We start from the raw sequence: 17,195 nt of genomic DNA, 5'->3' as shown, positions 1-17,195 counted from the left end.
GGGCATCCTCCAAGCTCTAAATGCAAAACATATGCTCCAACTTTAGCTACCTCAAGACAAGCAGGGCAAGTAACCTACCAAGTAACCACAGCGGGTGCAGCAGGCAGAACAAAACTCTGGGGAGCTTTCTGAGGTGCCTCTTTGCAAGCTTCTTACTTCTGACTCGCTCCAGGGGCAGCCAGGCTGCCGCCTGTATTATATTTGCTCTCTCTGATGATCAAGAGATACCAATTCCCTTCGCAGCCTCCCTTTTCCTCTAGCTGTAGCTAGAAATTCCCAGACTGGACCAGTTAGTTCACAGTGTCAGCCAGTAATACATATTCTAGAGGAAGATGGAGGAACTCCTGCAGATGATGGCAATGCAATATGAATTCTTTCCAGAAGCCTTGATTATTTTTAATATTTATAAAAAGCATTCTGAATGTTCATGAGAGCCATAAATATATATAAAAAAATGCCCATGCCCCTTGTCAAGCCAAAATGGATCCAGCTGTTCTGCGGTGCTGGTCCCTGATTGTGGAGAATCCCTGTATTAATGAGAGATGTATAAAGGGAATCCCAAACTAGAAATATGATCTCTCCTAAGACTGTTCAAATCAACTATTAGAGAATATTTCAGGGAAGTACGTGAATAGAAAGCTGATTCTCAATACAGCTGAGATCCAGTCCTGAGAACCCACCTCCGTGAGGACATCTGTACTGCTTGCAAACACTTTCCAGAGCAAGCTGCTTCCAGACAAACTTTTTTTTGTGCTGGTACAACTTCTCCAGTTTTGTGCCAGTATAACTGCATAACTGCAAACCCATCCCCTAGGGCCACTCAGAACCTCAACACAGTATGAGTGCCAGACCTGCTTCTTCCTTGAGCACAGGAGGGAGGCCAATATGCAAGCTGTAGCAAAATGCCATATATGACAGTAGCGAGAGAAAAGGAAGCAGTATTGCTGGTGTAAACACTAGAAATTTGGCAGAGACAGTCAAATTTATTCTCTACGTACCCTCTGATGGTCATCCGGCAGCCTCTGCCACCTGTAGCAATTACCTCTTTCCTGACAATTTCGACAAAAGTGATGCATAGCAGTGCCATAAAATATGCTTTTTCAAGTTACTACAGCATTGTCTGTGTGTGTTGTTCATACAGCAATGCCATGATTAATTTTTAGAATTCAGAGCAGGGAAAGGGGGAATATGGCAGGGATAAAAAATTAACACAACCTCAGTGCCCCAGCCATGTTGAAGGGAATCACTCCATCATCCATCCTCCTCCTCCTCGGAGAACTGCTTTGCCCAACACGGATGCTCCACTGGCTCCCAGGCAGAGGCAATTGTTATGAAACTGAGATGGCAAAAGAGCAGTGTCTGATAACAGAGGGGTAGATCTGTCATCAGCACAGAAGGCAGTCATTCCTTGTGGCAGTGGCTAGACAAAAGAAGATGCAATTAACAAGTAGCTTTGGTAAGAGAAGACAAAACCCTTAAAACAGTTTCTACTGCAGCAAATCAAGCCACAGACTTAGGAATTAATGGTTCAAAGTCTTGGTTCTTGCCTTCCTAGATACACAGTGAGATGAAAGAGAGTGTGAATTTCTTCTGCCACTTCATTCTGGCTAGCTAAGAACTGGGGCTTAGCCATGGAAAAAGGCCAACCTTGCAATAGTTACAGGAAATGAGAATAGCTTTGCAGCATTTCCAAGTAAATCCAGCACACCTTCAGCTTTGCATTTTAGGCACAAAATTCAGGCTTCTCACCCCAGAAAACAAAATGGAAGCTTTTCAGCGGGTGTTGCACTATCTTCCCTTCCCATCCTCCCCTCGCAGCTCCCCAGTTTCTGAAGTTAGAACCAAATTTACAGAGAGCTCTCAGTGTGTCAAACAGGCTTTGCTTTCATAGGTTTGACCTCTGAGTTGCATCTTCCTTCTCCCAAACTTGGTTAATGGTTCTGGAAAAACATGGTCACGCCAGTTACACTGTTTATATACATAAACTGAAGGTTTACCTACATTGCTTTCTTCTACCAACTCTCTTAAATACGGGTGTGAGTGCAGCCGTGGCAAGCACTGACCCAAAAAGCTGTGTCCCCAAGCAGTGAGTCTAAGCTATGCTGTAGGAAAAGGCATGATTCAGAGGACACCATTCCTAGACATAGGTGATACATGTATTGTCAAGTGCTGCCTCAGACGGATGGACTGGATTTTTAGCTTAGAAATCCTAGCTATAATTTCAATCTGTTGGGCTTCATTTCCAGCAGAGACTAGATCCACGTAATTCAGATTTTGACCTCTTTCACAAGCCAGTACTTGAAAAAAAAAAACCAAAATTGCTCCCAGTTTTTTACTACATGTAAAAAAAAAGTGTATGATTATTTTTTAATAATTTTTATAGATAAAAATATATCTAATTACGCTATCAATGTTGACAACTTGACAGATGCAGCTTAGGCACAGCTTGGTCTGCATCAATCGCCATAGCTGCAGATTTTCCTAGAGCACCTAACTATTACAAGCCCCATGACCATGCTTCTGGTGGGGCCACATCTAGAGATGTGCAAGAAATAGCATCAACTAACATATGCATAAAAGCACTATTTCTGGTGTAAAATCAGGTGTCTTCCTCTCCCTAAGACACCTTGGGTGTGGATTAATTAGGAATCTAAAATTACATTAAAGAACTACCTTGTTCTACAATTTCACAGTCTACAGGTGCAGGAGAACAAATCCAGCACAGCCTACAGTCCTACCTCAACATCCTGTACAGCATTGCCAGCCATTCTCTCCTCCCTCCTTCCCAATCGCTTTGGTTCTTTGTGCCCTACAATAATTTCCCCTTCTACTCTCCAGCTTCTTTTTTTCCTTTGTCCATAGCACACTACAAATTATTTGTGGTTGCAATGATTAATTTCACAACTCACACCTAATTTGACCCTAATAACTTTGCCTGCAAAGTGGCAAAAGGGACAACTCCTTGTTGATCCAGACAACTTATCACTCCATGAACACAATAAAAAGGCAGAGCTAGTTATCAACAGGGAGATGCCCATTAGTATTTTTACAGGCAGAATATGGGGAGGTCCCTTATCAAGCAGGGAGAGAGTTGGCATGTACTCCAGGCATGCAGGGGGGAGGCAGACTGCTTTCAGTCTGCAAGGCCACACAATATGGGAAGTGGTCACTTGAAAGAGGAGTGGGAAGAATGACAGATGGTTTGTGCCTGTGCGTTTTTTTAGAGGACACCGGGTTCCTGCCATGGGAACAGCGTGGACAGTAAAGGCAGCGACTAGACGTGAAGAGTGACAAAGCAAGTCAGCCACGGATGGCCCGTGGGAGGCCAGAGGAAATGCACCATTAGTCAAAGTTGGAGGAAAAATAAAATGCGATGACAACCAGGCCATTCATGTGCTTCCCCTTCAAGGGCTGACCAGGCCCTTCGCAACTCAAAAGGCTCAAGTATTAGCTTCTTTTTCTCTTCAGCCAGGCTAATGTGCACCGGCACAGTCTGAGAAACTCCCTTGTCACTTACATTAATTCTTATCTTGTTGTTCTTGGCTACACTTCACTGAAGTACAGTGAGGGAGAGTGCTTCAATCAATAACGTAGATCCAAGTGAGCACTCCCCTCTGCTGTTCTTAGGCATCAACTCAATAGCTTAAAGCAAATGTTCGCCCAATTAGTGAACCTGGGAAATATTAGGACTTCCAGAACTAGAACATAAGACAATGAGGTGGCCTCACAAGGATGTTTAAGCCCCACACATTGACAATCTCTAGGGTAGCTTTCTGCACTTTGAGAATTTGCTACTCGATACAAAAAAAAGCAAGACCTTATTGCTCTCAGTAACCACAGTGACAGAGAAGGCAGCCTTGTATTTCACAAGCAGATTTCACCAGATGTTCCACTTTGCCACTGTCACGGAAACCCTGAGGTGCTGTTGTCACAGCTTGTGAATCTGATGCATTTTGTCACTAAGGAAAGATGATGCCCTTCAGAAGGTCCAGCTGTAAACACTCACAAACGGTTGGTCTCTTATTCTTCAACGGGGACTATACCACAGCTAAAGACAAGACTTATTTAGAACTGCCTCCTGTGGAGCTATGGCATTTCCAGATTTGGAAAGTACGAGGGAGTTAAAGGAAGACAAAAGCAGAAAATCCTGAAATGCTCTTATGAATACATTGGACTCTTACCCATCCAAAGGGAATTCACTTATTAACACTTACGTAGGGCTAGAAGTAGCTAAGTAAAACAGAATGAGCATCTTGCAAAAAAGCGGAGCAAGAAAAATTTCAGAAGCAAAGAATAATACAATTAAATCCCTAATTAAGGGAAAGAACCAACGTCCTGACCTGAAACTTCAAGGTATCCTGGACACATGTAGAATGAACAAGGCCAGAAATCAACGCAAGCAAAGTCTGAAGCGTCACGAGAATTTTCCTTAATTTTCCTGTGTTTGAAATATTGTTTAAGAAATAAACTAAATGAAAATTGCAGAGGAAAAATCAAAAGCGCTCCATGATTCAATTAGATCCCAGTCTGGTGGAATTTAAATCAGCTAAAAAAAAAATAAAAATCCCCTGACAATCTGAGAGCCATTTCTTCAGTTTACAAAGCAGCCTGTATTCTTTAAATTGCTTCCTGTTATATGGTTAATAATCTCTGCTTTCTACATTATGGGAATCATTCATCTATGCTAGCCAAACTGAACATGGCTATCACAGTATCAACACCCTGCTGCCCAAACTACTGTGCCTAACAACACCTTCCCAATTATTCAGGAGCCTCTTGCCAGCAGAACATTAGTTGACTCCATTTCTCTAAGGAAAATGCCTGGGTTTCCTGATGTTTTCAGCTGTGTTTGTACAACTTGCCTTCGTGTGAAGTTGAAAATTAATGCACTTCCTCTTGATCCTTTGAGAGAGAGGCAAAAAGGAAGATTATCAAGATTAAATAAAAATGCCAAAGCTCAATCCTTTGTCCCTGTTGAACAAAGGTGTTTAAATAAAGATTGCTGTGCATCATTAATTGTGTTACAAACTAAGGTATCATGTACAACAGCTCAACCTCCTGCATAAAGCTAAAAGCTGCTACATAACCTGCTGCTCTGACACAGTGCGAAGAGAATATTGGTTGGCTGCATTGCAGTTCATTCACACATTAGTAAGGGATAAAAATAAAACAAGCTTTCAATTCTGACTGTTTTGTTAGGAGTACACCATGGAATAACATATTTGGGCCTTGTTTCACAGGGAGCCTGCAAAGAAGGGACCATTTATTTATTTTCTTGATTTTTGTTAAAGCCTAAAAGCTGTCTTTTTTCACTGTTTTCTTTCCCTTGAGTATCTTATTTTGCTGGAGTTACGTAATATTCTAATAGACAAAGCCTGAGCAGGTATCTATAGTCCTTTTGTTTTAGATTTGAGTTATGTTACTACCTAGCTAATTCTAACTCCTCACACAGCCTTGGGAAAAAGAAGTCTCCTCGTGAAAGATTTAAGAAAAGGGATCTTGCTATTCGGTTTCATGCCGAAACAAGGAAGAACAAGCCTGATTCCCATGTTGCTTTAAAGTAGAGGGAAGAAGGATGGAAAAAACCCAATAGTCTTTCTGGTCTTCATATGATCTGAAGGAAAATGGGGGAGGGAGTGCAGAACAGGTGACTATCTGTATGGTTCTTTCATGGAGTATAAAGGGTTTCCTTATATTATTGTATTAGTATATTGGACATACTCTACCACAAACTGCTGAGACTTTTACCTGGAAAAATTTCCCCCCACCCCCTCCTTGGAGGTGCTGGTTCTGACAGGCTGCAACTCCCAATACCTCTACCTAGCTAACAATGCAAAGCACCTTGTTCAAACAAGACTGGTCTCCATTTCACACTACCCCCCAGGGAATATCCACTTTTCTCTTCATACTCTATCTTTCTGACTGATGCAATCAGATTCTGGAAACCTGCCTTATTAGTTTATATTCCAGCTTCTTAGGGATGATGTTAATTTTCCATTGTAGGACCAGAAGACTTTGGATGTGCTAGATCTTGTCTATAAGAAACAACAGAAAAAATGGCACACACGGTACCATGCTTAGAAATGGACTTCAGTGAACAGCACTACTTGCAAAGAAAGTCTAGGGGTTACAAAAAAAAGTATCTTAAGTCCAACAGTGCTTGAAATGAGGTATTTTACAATTACATGATGAATAAATAAATACGCATTTTCTTACTTATTCACATGAGATATTCTGCTTCATTTCTGCACCAGTTCACCATCCTAATTGTTTTCTTCCTAGATCCATGGTTTAGTACTAAGCCTTTGTACTGCAACGGCCAAAGAGTTCTATTATATCCATTAAAGATTAGATGGATTTCTTTTGTTTCCCACAGCAAATAGGATCCCATTCATGTCCCAAACAGAACATCAGTAGTTGGAATGGTGTTTTCTTAAGGTGCATATAAGATTAAAGACTGAAATCAGATGCAGTGTTGCCAAAGCCTTTGTAATACGCATGTTTTTCATGGCAAGATGATTGACAAGAATTGCAGTAAGGTGCTGAAGGGGATATTTCACCTGGCCCATCAAAACTCAGTGTAGAGGATTAGAACTAAGAAGAGCTGACAATATTGACTTTGAGTGCCACAACAGAAACATAATTAGCTTTTTGACATGTAGTGGACAGAAATACTCCATTTAAAAAAAATCAGTTAGAGTAATTACACCTTATCTGTTGCATGCTGTCCTGGAAAAAAAAAAAAGTCTGCTCTGCTGTTTCCTCTTGTCCCAGTAAAATTCAAGTTTGGCACTAGAATAAATGCATGCAAACCCAGCCTTTCTGCTGGAAGAACATCAGGAAAACTTTGTGCATAAAACTAAAAAAATCTCTCTTAAAAGAGAGCACACAGATCTGAAAGAATGAAAAAGTCAATGAATTTTATACAAGTTTACTTATTGCAAAACAAACTGTCTGCACTATGCTTATTAAAGGCATATTTCATTGCCTAATCATAGATGTCTATTGTACCTTTTATGTTTTGAATCATAATTGCAGTCTGTTCCCCAACTGTAATAATGAAAGACATTTTGGCATATCCTTATATTGATTCCTGTTTAACAAAGCACTTAAGACACATACTTGCATCCCACTGAAATTAATGGCTAACATTAACTTTGAGTACATTGATTTCACTGGGATTTAGACAAATGGCAATTTATATGGGCACAAAATTGCCTACTTTTTTGGATAGGCATTAGCCTCTGAAGAGAAGCCTTCAAACTGAAAAGTCTGTACAATGTGCAACTGTTTTGCTTAGAAATACATTGCCCTGTGGCATCTTTGTTTTTATCAGAATAACTGTGCTAGCAAAAAAGTATATCTGCTGTACTGAAATAGCCTTTACAGCTCCTGGTCTGGAATGATCTAAACTGTAGAAAGATTTTCCAGTAGGTATAACGATATACAGTGCATGCATAAATGGGAAAAGGCAAAACTTAATTGTACATAATACCTTAGCATTGAGAACAAACTATCATTAGGTATAATATAAATAATGCAGTATACTCATTTCCTAATTTATAAAGATTATTGTCTATATGCTTGTCTGTTATTCTTATCTGCTTCAGGATTAAGTGGTGTATGAAAATAAGGAGGAAAAAAACATCAAGAATTATGCTTACCTTATTGCCTTTTTTAGCCACTGTTCATAGCTATCCTAATTAGTTAGAACTTGCAATGAAGTATTCCAGGAAATTAATACAGATTAAAAATGCAGAAGTAAAAATACCTTTAAATACAATAAAGTCAATATTCCTTCTCAGCATCAAATCCAGGTCATATATTGAGGTAATATTAAACTAGCCTGTTTTAGAAACTCAGCATTCCCTGACTTAATGCGAACTTATCATCAAAATAAGTGGATTTAAAGAAATAAAAGAAAATTGAGATAAATTCAAACAATGTAGTCCCTTTCTTTTCTGACAGAGAAGTTTCTAATATATTTTGTTAGTAATTTCCTAATTCATTTTCCAACATTTTTACCTATCAGTACCCACAGCTACTAATTGGCTTTGTGCAATGCATTTTTTCCACTACACATTCTAGTTTAAAACCCAAAATGAATAGCTAATGTAGAATAGTCTAGCCCTGTATAATACTCTCACTGCACTGTATTTCAAGGGAGTTTACTCTTGACGAGTCCTCAAGAAGCATGTCAACACATATGGACTGTGAAAATACCTGTTAGACCTCATTAGCTGGAATAAACAGGAGAGTATTTGAAACCATACTTACCAAGTCTAGAGGCTCTCTTAATTTAAATTTAAAATAAGAAGGTCATCCAGCCTTGAATAATCTCCATGGTTATTCAGTTTACTCATCAGAGACACAGAGGTATCAACATTTCCTTATTAAAAGGTCTGAGTCTGTCTAATTCTTCGTCTCCTTAACACATACCTCAACCAAAAGAAACAGCATTAAGATCAAAAAGGAAATATTTTGTAAGTAGAAGCCATGCGTACAAAATTACACAAACACAATCAAACATTTACTAGAAAAAAAACCAACTTTATTAATTCATTAATTCACAACACAATAAATATTGGGATCATACATACAAGGGACCCAGCAATGCTCAGACTTGTTTGCACCATGGTGTGGTTTGACAAACAAGCCCTCATCAGCTGGCATCCTGAGGAGAAGCCTGACTAAATTTTTTTATTTTTTATTTTTTTACATTTTCACATATAATCAGTAATTTGCAGGGTACATCAGTCATTTCAATTGACATTAGTCAGGCTTTTAAAAATAATTCTTAAGTACCATCCCTGACGAATCCTTCAGGAAAAAAAGCACAATTACAGTAGCTGTCATTATTCTGTCTTGATGTTGATTCTGACATTAGGGTTACATAGGTGTGCATGTACGTTTAGTTTTACTTCAGGGGGGCAACAACATTTTCCAATGAATAAGGAATAGAACTAGGCTGCTGTTCAAGATACAGGATCAATTTTAATGCAGTCCACTCAGCAATTCTAAAACCAAGAGAGTTCTATTACTTCTGAGAATGATGACATGCCTTAGTTTCACACTCCATATACACTGAGGACACGGATTCCTTGAGATCTCTTTACTTGTTGTCCCAATCACTATTTTGAACTTTATGATGAAGGAAATTAACTCATCTTTCCGTTGATTTGTCTGTAGGGGCAGACAACTCAGTCTGCTGGATACATTGGTAGGACAGAGAAAAGAAGCAACTTTCACATCGCTAAGCATCAATGTTTTCAGTTATGGGTACAAATGAACTGTAATAGGTAATCACTAGGGAAAAAAAATCTTGCATGCATACACAGCACAGTTTATTTGGAAGTTGGGTGTTTCTAACAGCAAAATCTCTGTAGACCGAGATGCTCAGTATCTCAATGTTTTGAAATATTAAGCAAAACATTAAAAAAACCCCTAACTTACTATGAACTTTTTTTCTGTAAACAGCTCAGAAAATCTAGTAGTGTTTTTGATTGTATCACACTCATACTTTAATAAAGTCATAAGACCTTTAATAAGGTCGTAAGACCTTTATTAAAGGAAACAGGAACTTCTGAATGTGCAGGTATGCACACATTTATATACAGATAAAAAGTTTTCTTTCATTTCTTCTAAAGGCAGTTGCAATATTCAGGCAGTGTTTTAACTACACTTCCACTCAAAGTATTTCTTTTCAACTACAAGCTTATGGGTGACTTCACAGATGAAAAATGGCATCAGCAGATCTGATATAGGGAATAATACTTGCAGTCAAACTGTATCACTCCTTCCTCTTTTACGGACCAGAAATATGGACCAAAAGTCAGGAAACTTTGTAAAGAAAGCATTTAAGATTTCTTTTGTTGATGTTTAAGTCAGAACAAATCTTTGAAAATGGAGTATTCTAGTATCAATGAGAGTGTGATAAATGCTATTACATCATATTTTAGAAGGAAGCTCTGATCACATTTTGTCTAAAAGCTTCTGTGACAGGTACAATTCTCATGGTAAAAAAGATTTCACGCTAGAAATAAACCAATCATTTGTCTGTGTTGCATGCTGCAGCAGTGAAATAGCAATCAAATTAAAAATAGCAGATATACATGATCATCAGACTATTCTTCTAAACTGTGCAACAAGCAGGAGAGCTATGAAAATATCAGATTCCACACACAAAAACACTCATATAAATTTACTGCAAAAAGGATACATTTTGTTTCACCTCAAGCTGATCTTTTCCTACACGCACTATTCTACTGTAAAGGGTGCAAGAAACTATGTGACTATCCATATCAAAATGTTGGCAACTGCATCCTGGATTGAAATTCAGTGCAGTTTGTTTTGTGTTTGCCTTTGTCAGGCTACCTATTTAACAGGGTTCCGCAAAAGAAGCTTCACTATCAGATTTCTGTTTCTTTATTGCCACAAATTAGCCAGCATCTCCCCCTTCTGGATAGCAGGAAAATAAGCAGAAATTTGCAACAGATTAATGCTTACAATGGCCAATACTCAAAAAAAAAAAAAAGTTTGCAGATAATTATTTTCTATCTTTGTTCTGAGCAGGACCATTTCTTCTCTAGATCACTGTTTAATATAGTTCCCTTCAGTAAAATAAGCCAGACCTAAATCCGTTCAGATGTAGTAACCGGCTCATCAGTGAGAAAATCTTAACAAGAAATCAACAAAATATATCACTGTGTCAGCCAGACTTCCACATTCTGTAAAACAGAAAATGCTGCATGAGTTGGATTATTAGTGGGTTTGATTCTACTTGTCAGCCTCACTTAATATATGATGTTCAAGCAGTAATTTGTGAGATGTGTCAATTTAATTTGAACTGAACTGAAATTTCAAGAGTAGGCGGAGAAGTCACCATAAAATTCAACTCTTTCTTCAGCACCTCTGAGCTCATTTGTTCTCAGCCATCACCATAATGTTACAACCAGGCTGCCACTGATTAATCCATTGGGATTCATCCAGTAGCAGCACAGCTTCAGTGCTAAGTGATTTTCTATTAAATTCCTGTACATATTACATTTAAAGGGAAAAACCCAAAGATGACTGCTTACCCATTGTTACACACTCTGGGATTGTGTTTCCACTAGTGAGTACAGAGTCTCAGTATTCAAGATTAGGATCAGCAATGAGCTATTCAACTACTTAGGAGAAAGTATCATCACCAAACCTAAGGGAGGCCCTGTCCAGTTCCTAGCATCTCCATGGACATTATGTGAGACACTTCTGTTGGCAGTCAGTCATGCCAACAGAGAAACTCAAATGACAACTGTTTAATTTGTAGATGGCCTCAGATGTCACTGGCTTCAGTTATATTTACATATATAAAACTGTTACTATTCCCTAGCTCCCAGCAAGAGAAGAGTTATAGGCACTTTGAAAGAGAGAGATTTGTTACAGCAGGACTGGATTGGTTTTAGAACTGTGATGGTGCAAGGACAATTTCTTTATCTGGCTGTGAGAAAAAGCTGTCTCTACAGGGAGAATGAGGAAGATTCCTAGAACTTGAACCATTAAAGCTGTTTCAACTCTAAGTGCCCCTTTTCTTTACAGAAATATTTTGTGCTTTTTTTCCTTCTTTCCAGGGATGGTATTTAACCTCAGCAGCCTGTGACTGTTGCATCCAAGCCAGAACGCTTTGTAATGTGCAACTTGGTAATTTCTTCAGCACAGGTAGGGTGAACGCCAACTGTCTTCATTAGTTGTGGATATGTAGCACCACATCTACCAAAGGAAAAAAAAAAAAAAAAAAAAAAGACCCACAAAGTCAAACACTATTCACCTGAAGCAGCTAGAATGTCCTAAAACATCAAAGTAATTCTGTTCTTGCCCATTTTATCAGGTAGAGGAGTTGCAGTTATTCTTCAAACAATGCTATTATTTCTCAGGCACTTACACAACAGCATTTAAACACCCAGCTTCACAACACTGTTAGGTAGGGAAGAATTGTCATAAGAGTTGAGACAGAGAGAATTAAGCAATTTACCCCAAGTCACAACTAAGCCTATGGCAAAAACATATGACAAAACTGCAACCTTCAGCTTTTCTTGCACATGCATGTGTGTTTCACTAACTCTGACTCCAGACGGAAAAACACCCACATACGCACAGAGGAAGAAAAATCTTAATTAGGACTGCTGGAAAAAATCTGCTGAAGGAAGTAATACCAGAATATTCTTGCATGATCTTAGAGAAAGTGTGGTGCTTACACTGAAATTATCAACGTTAGAAGCAGGAGGAAAAAGTCTCTCATTTGAAAAAACAAAACAAAACAAAACAAAATCACCAAAACCCCCTCGATCTAAAATCCCACTTGCCTGATTCCTTTACTTGTCCAATAACATTCTTAGACTTGATGACTTTCCTTTGAGCTGCTATTTCTGGCAGGTCATGCTGTAAGAATAGCTGAAATAGCCCTAAATTTAAGAATTGTTTCAAGTTCTCTATGGAATAATGTTCTCTCCCTCTAAAAAACACAGGGAAGAAAGCCACAGATGTCTTCTGGTGTCCCCACCTACACCCAAAAAAGCATCAACAAGCAAAAAATCATTGCTGAGCACAGATGTTACTGGAGTGCTAAGTGGGGAAGGAAGATGGAAAAATCATCCTTTGGAGAGGCTGAAGCAAGACCTAATACTTGACAAAGGAGAAAGCAGCTCTTGCAGCGGGTGTTCCACACTGAAAGCTCTGGATTTGTGAAATACAATAGAAACCAATACAAGAATCTGACCTGCTGAAAACCTCTTACTGTGGTTAAAGTTTTAAGTTCCCTCAGGCAAGGCAGAAAAGCACTCCAGTTTCATGTGCTTCCTTTTCACTGGTTATTTTGGATAAAACTTCAAAACAATGACATCCCCCAAAAATGTAGTTCTAGAATCTATACCACTGGCAATTAATGGACTACAAACACATGTTGAAAATCTGTACCGAGGGTACACTGCAATCAGTGATTTCCAAGATATTCCTCACATGATACTTGCGGTCCTGCCTTCTTAATCCTTTCTGCTTTTCATTTATGCTAGTCAGTCACAACTGTAAGACTAAAACTGCAATAAAATTGTGATGATATTTAGGAAAATGAACTAACACCACAATTGGGGGTGATTTCTTGTGTCCCAGCCGACTTTCTTCAAAGAGGAGTTAAAAACTATAATTTAGTAATGTAAATATACAAATCAACATTTCTGAAGATGTGAATCAGCAGTAAGAAGGGAAATGAAAAAACAAGTAAGAAATAATTGTAGCACATGAGGCATAGCAGGAATTCTCCATTTAACCAGAGAGGACCCAGAGTCATTGCTTACTCCTTCAAAGGGAGGACTTCTATATTAATATTTCAGCAAAATATTAAACAAGATCAGATCACAAAGGTTCACCTACTTGGGTAAGTTTGTTACTGCAATTATCAGATAGCTCCAGACAAAAGTACCTCCCCTCTCCCATCATCCTACAGAGGTTTCTTTCTTACTTTATCATATTATTGTTAGCTTATACCCCAGAAATACAAAGATTCATGCAAGTCCTTGCTGAGCTTTTGAGGAGCAATGGCTGTGCACATTTAAAGATGAGATTAGGAAAGGAAATGCTTGACAGGTGTAAAGAAAGGTTTTTATGAAAAGCACAAATATCCTTTTAAAGAAGTGGCTTGCAAAACTGTATGGTGATTTCCTACCCTGTGCATAGAATGCAAAAGAAGCTACACTCTGAGAAAACTAACATTAGTCAGTTAATGCACAATTTATTTTTTGCTTTAACTATATCGAGCCAACAATATATTTTCCTCAGTTGTTCCTTAACTATATCCAGTATTACAGTAACTGAATCCAGTACATCTTAATGAAGAACTGCAATATTTTTAGTGAAAATATGTGCAATGCTACATAAAAGTAACAAAAAGCATGGATTCTTTATAGTGTTGCCAAAACTAGGCAGATATCTTTTATAATCTTACAATAACTTAAAAAGCAGTCTTTAGAAGCTAGAGACATTCTTTTGTACTTACTTGATTCCAAGAGCAAATCCTTGAATAACTTCGCCTGCATTTGGTCCAATGAAATGAAGGCCAAGTATTCGTTGCTCTCTCTCTCGTAAGCACACCATCTGAAAACAATACATTACATAGCGATCTTTTCTTAGAACATTTAAAGATAAGGCATGAAGTTGAATTAAATGAAACTGAAGTGCCTTGAGATCCTAGTTCAGCTGTTTATTCCCAGTGTGCCAAGAACTTACACACTTGCTTAAGTCTTACTGACTTCAATAGGTCTTATGCTTGTCCTTAAGCACCTTCCTGAATCGAAGCTTTATTAGTGTATTTCTTTCAGACTTCAGAGAGCCACTAACAATGATAATTTGTGGTAAATTGAATACTTCGTTGTTTGTCATTTGTATGAAATTGTCAAAATACCTTCTGTAGTCCAGTAACCAGAATAGTGTTATATTGACACTGAATGGCCACCTTAGCAATTGTCCAAGCCTGTGCAGTTATTCTCAGCAGCTAATCAGCTGTATTTCCAAAGATGACCACTACCAATTGCAGGATATTTTGTGCCTTTGTGATTCAGTCAGTAAACACTTACAGCAGCATGTTTGGTGAGATATGTTTACCACATCAGCCATATAACCTAAAAAGGAGTCAAGCCTTGGAAACAGCCAAAGATGAAGTTAATAAGTATCTGGGAGGGCCTGAGTCCCTACACACTTAACTTTATTAGAGAACTTAATGAAAACTTTTTAGTTCCTTTAAGGACACCATCTTTATAGTTATGAAAAGAAAATCATTCTCTCCCTGTGTCCCCCCATCAAGCATTAAATCATCACTCATCTAATAGGTTCTGCTTTTCAGTAAAGGCTTGGATTCTTTCGTTAGGAATTGCAGGAACAGCAGCAATCCTGACGTGGTACTTTAAATACTGAGGAGTTTTAAAGACAAAACCTTCTTGCAATAGAGTTTGAAACTCTCAAGTTTAATGTTTGTTCATGTGTTTTGGGAGTTTAGTAAGGACTATATTCAATATCATTCAACAACTATTCTGCTATTACTACTTCACCCTCAAATATTTACTTTCATTGACATAATTTAAAGGGAATAGCTAAAAAGAAGTAGCATCACCTTAGTTGCACCGATACTTGGGACAGTTAAGGCAAGCTACTAAGACACACAAATCAGATGTGACAAAATATAGTGGTTCCAACTATTGACAATGGATATTCCTTACATAACACAACAATAACAACATAATAATTTGTGATGGACCTACAGAAGTTACTACGTTTATTCAAAAAAGATTGTTCCCTGATATTGAAGAGAAAAGAACGAAGAAAACTATGATATATTCTACCAACACTACACTTCACCTTATCTAAGATTCTGTACTATGGGCAAGTGCATCAAAAACCTTCTCAACGCTCAAGCAGCTGGCTTGCTCTAAGAGAAGAGGCCAACACTTTGGTCTAAACCAGGAGGTTTTTGTTTTCGTGAGTAAGACTGAACAGTTACTCTAGTTTTGTAAGCCTTAGGCTTAATTTTTTTGACAGTAGCATACTTTCCCCAAGAGATGGCAACTCAAATATTACATATGACTAGTTAAGAACTTTGCTGGGGGAAGCAGAGACTAATCTCTATAGAATTTGGAATATTTTTTAGGACCTTAAGAGCAGTTCAAAGATGGTATCCATCAGCAGAATGTCAGCTCTGAAAAATGCTAATATCTGTAAGCAATTTCAAGATGCAATAGGATATGTAATGAATATTAAACATTTGAAGTTACACTAGAGAAACAGGCTGTCACCAAGAAAATATCTCATCCATCTTGAGAGGGTTTTTTTTGCCAGACAGTACTCCTTAAACCTGGCTGTACCATATCTCTTGTTTTAAGTTAAAAGCTCACAACACTCACTTTCACATAGCATTGAGTTGCATCTCTTTCAGCCACTGTAAACTCTAAAGGTTTATAATACGCATGGTATACCTGGTAGGGAAAACAATAACATTTTGTGTTAGAGAGCACTATTATGTGAAAAACTGCTATTTAGTATTTTAATGACTACTACAACATATTTATTATGTTATAGAAAAAATTGATTTATTTATAACCTGTTCATTATTTTAAAGAAAAACATGGAAAGCACAGTAAGTTTAACACAAATGTTTCTTAGAGAATCATTAGATTAAAAACAAAACTGAAAAAAAAAAAAAAATCACAAATAATCACATTACTCAAACCAGTGTCCCAAATTAAAAATGTTAGGTTTGTTCCTTTAAGCTTCTCCCAAAAGTTTAATACCTTGCTTACTGAAAATAATGAAATCCCAAAAGCTTTCCATATCTATAATAACGTATACCACAGGACAACCCAAACTGTAATTTTTGCATTCTGAATAGTAAATGCTTATTTTTTCATTAATGATTTTGCCTGGGGCTCCAAGCTAAATCCATCAGCTGAACTTGCTCTCCAATACATACATAACATCAGCATCTTATCACACACACACACATCAATTGTCTGCCTTAATCAGATGGGAACAATTGTTTTACAGTAATTTATATCATTCTAGATGGCACTAGCATCCAGAAACCCAGATAAGAGTCCTAGGACAGATTTTTGAAGTATAAACTGTATTTCAGCATCACAAAAGACAAAACTAATAACTGACTGACTTGAAGTAAAGCATTGCAGTTTGTATTTCCATAGCTTACCGAGTCATATGCTGACAGTCTTTTTGAGGAGTGAATAAAGGTAACACAACATATCTTTTCAAGGATTACTTGTTTGAATTTTGTCTTATTATATAGTGACTGTAAATTTCTTCACCATGAGCACCTTAATCTTATTCCTCATATCAGAGGGCTGGGTGCGAATATATGCCACAACAGATTTCTTCCTCAATATGCAATGCCCAGGCTTATTGTATCAAGACATTTTAGCCACAAAGACACTTAGCAGCTTGTGTGAATATTTCTGGGGACATCCCAAAAATTTAGACTAATGAACCTGACCAGCAATTCTGACAATTAAAAGGGACATAACTGTTATTTAATGATGCTGCACAATATAACTTACTAAAATGACAACTAGTTTAAAGCTGTCATACCCTGTCAATAATTTTAAGCCCACTAGGTAACAGCTTCCATCGTGACCTGCTGCAATACTTTTAAAGTCCTGAGCTTT

The 17,195-nt window shown here is 37.8% G+C and overlaps 1 protein-coding gene across 2 annotated transcripts in view; it reads right to left on the bottom strand.

Annotated features, from left to right (window-relative positions):
* TXNRD2 (thioredoxin reductase 2) overlaps positions 1-17,195 on the bottom strand; it is a 56,697-nt gene that overhangs the window by 11,645 nt on the left and 27,857 nt on the right. The window contains exons 15-19 of one of the 2 annotated variants that reach the window (XR_011326649.1): positions 15,924-15,995; positions 14,027-14,124; positions 11,807-11,952; positions 8,278-8,439; positions 1,216-1,420 (exon numbers count right to left, since the gene is read on the bottom strand). Coding sequence is in view for 1 of the 2 variants with exons in the window: in XM_069795021.1 (XP_069651122.1) it covers positions 11,625-11,748; positions 14,027-14,124; positions 15,924-15,995 (294 nt within the window). In the remaining variant the exon portion in view is untranslated. Of the gene's footprint in view, positions 1-1,215; positions 1,421-8,277; positions 8,440-8,529; positions 11,749-11,806; positions 11,953-14,026; positions 14,125-15,923; positions 15,996-17,195 lie in introns of those variants that run through there. The other variant, XM_069795021.1, reaches the window with a different exon arrangement.

The sequence above is a fragment of the Haliaeetus albicilla genome, chromosome 10 (genome assembly GCF_947461875.1).
Source record: "Haliaeetus albicilla chromosome 10, bHalAlb1.1, whole genome shotgun sequence".
In the NCBI taxonomy this organism is placed as follows: Eukaryota; Metazoa; Chordata; class Aves; order Accipitriformes; family Accipitridae; genus Haliaeetus; species Haliaeetus albicilla.
The sequence above is the reverse complement of the archived record's forward strand: the minus strand, read 5'-3'. Positions and strand labels throughout refer to the sequence as shown.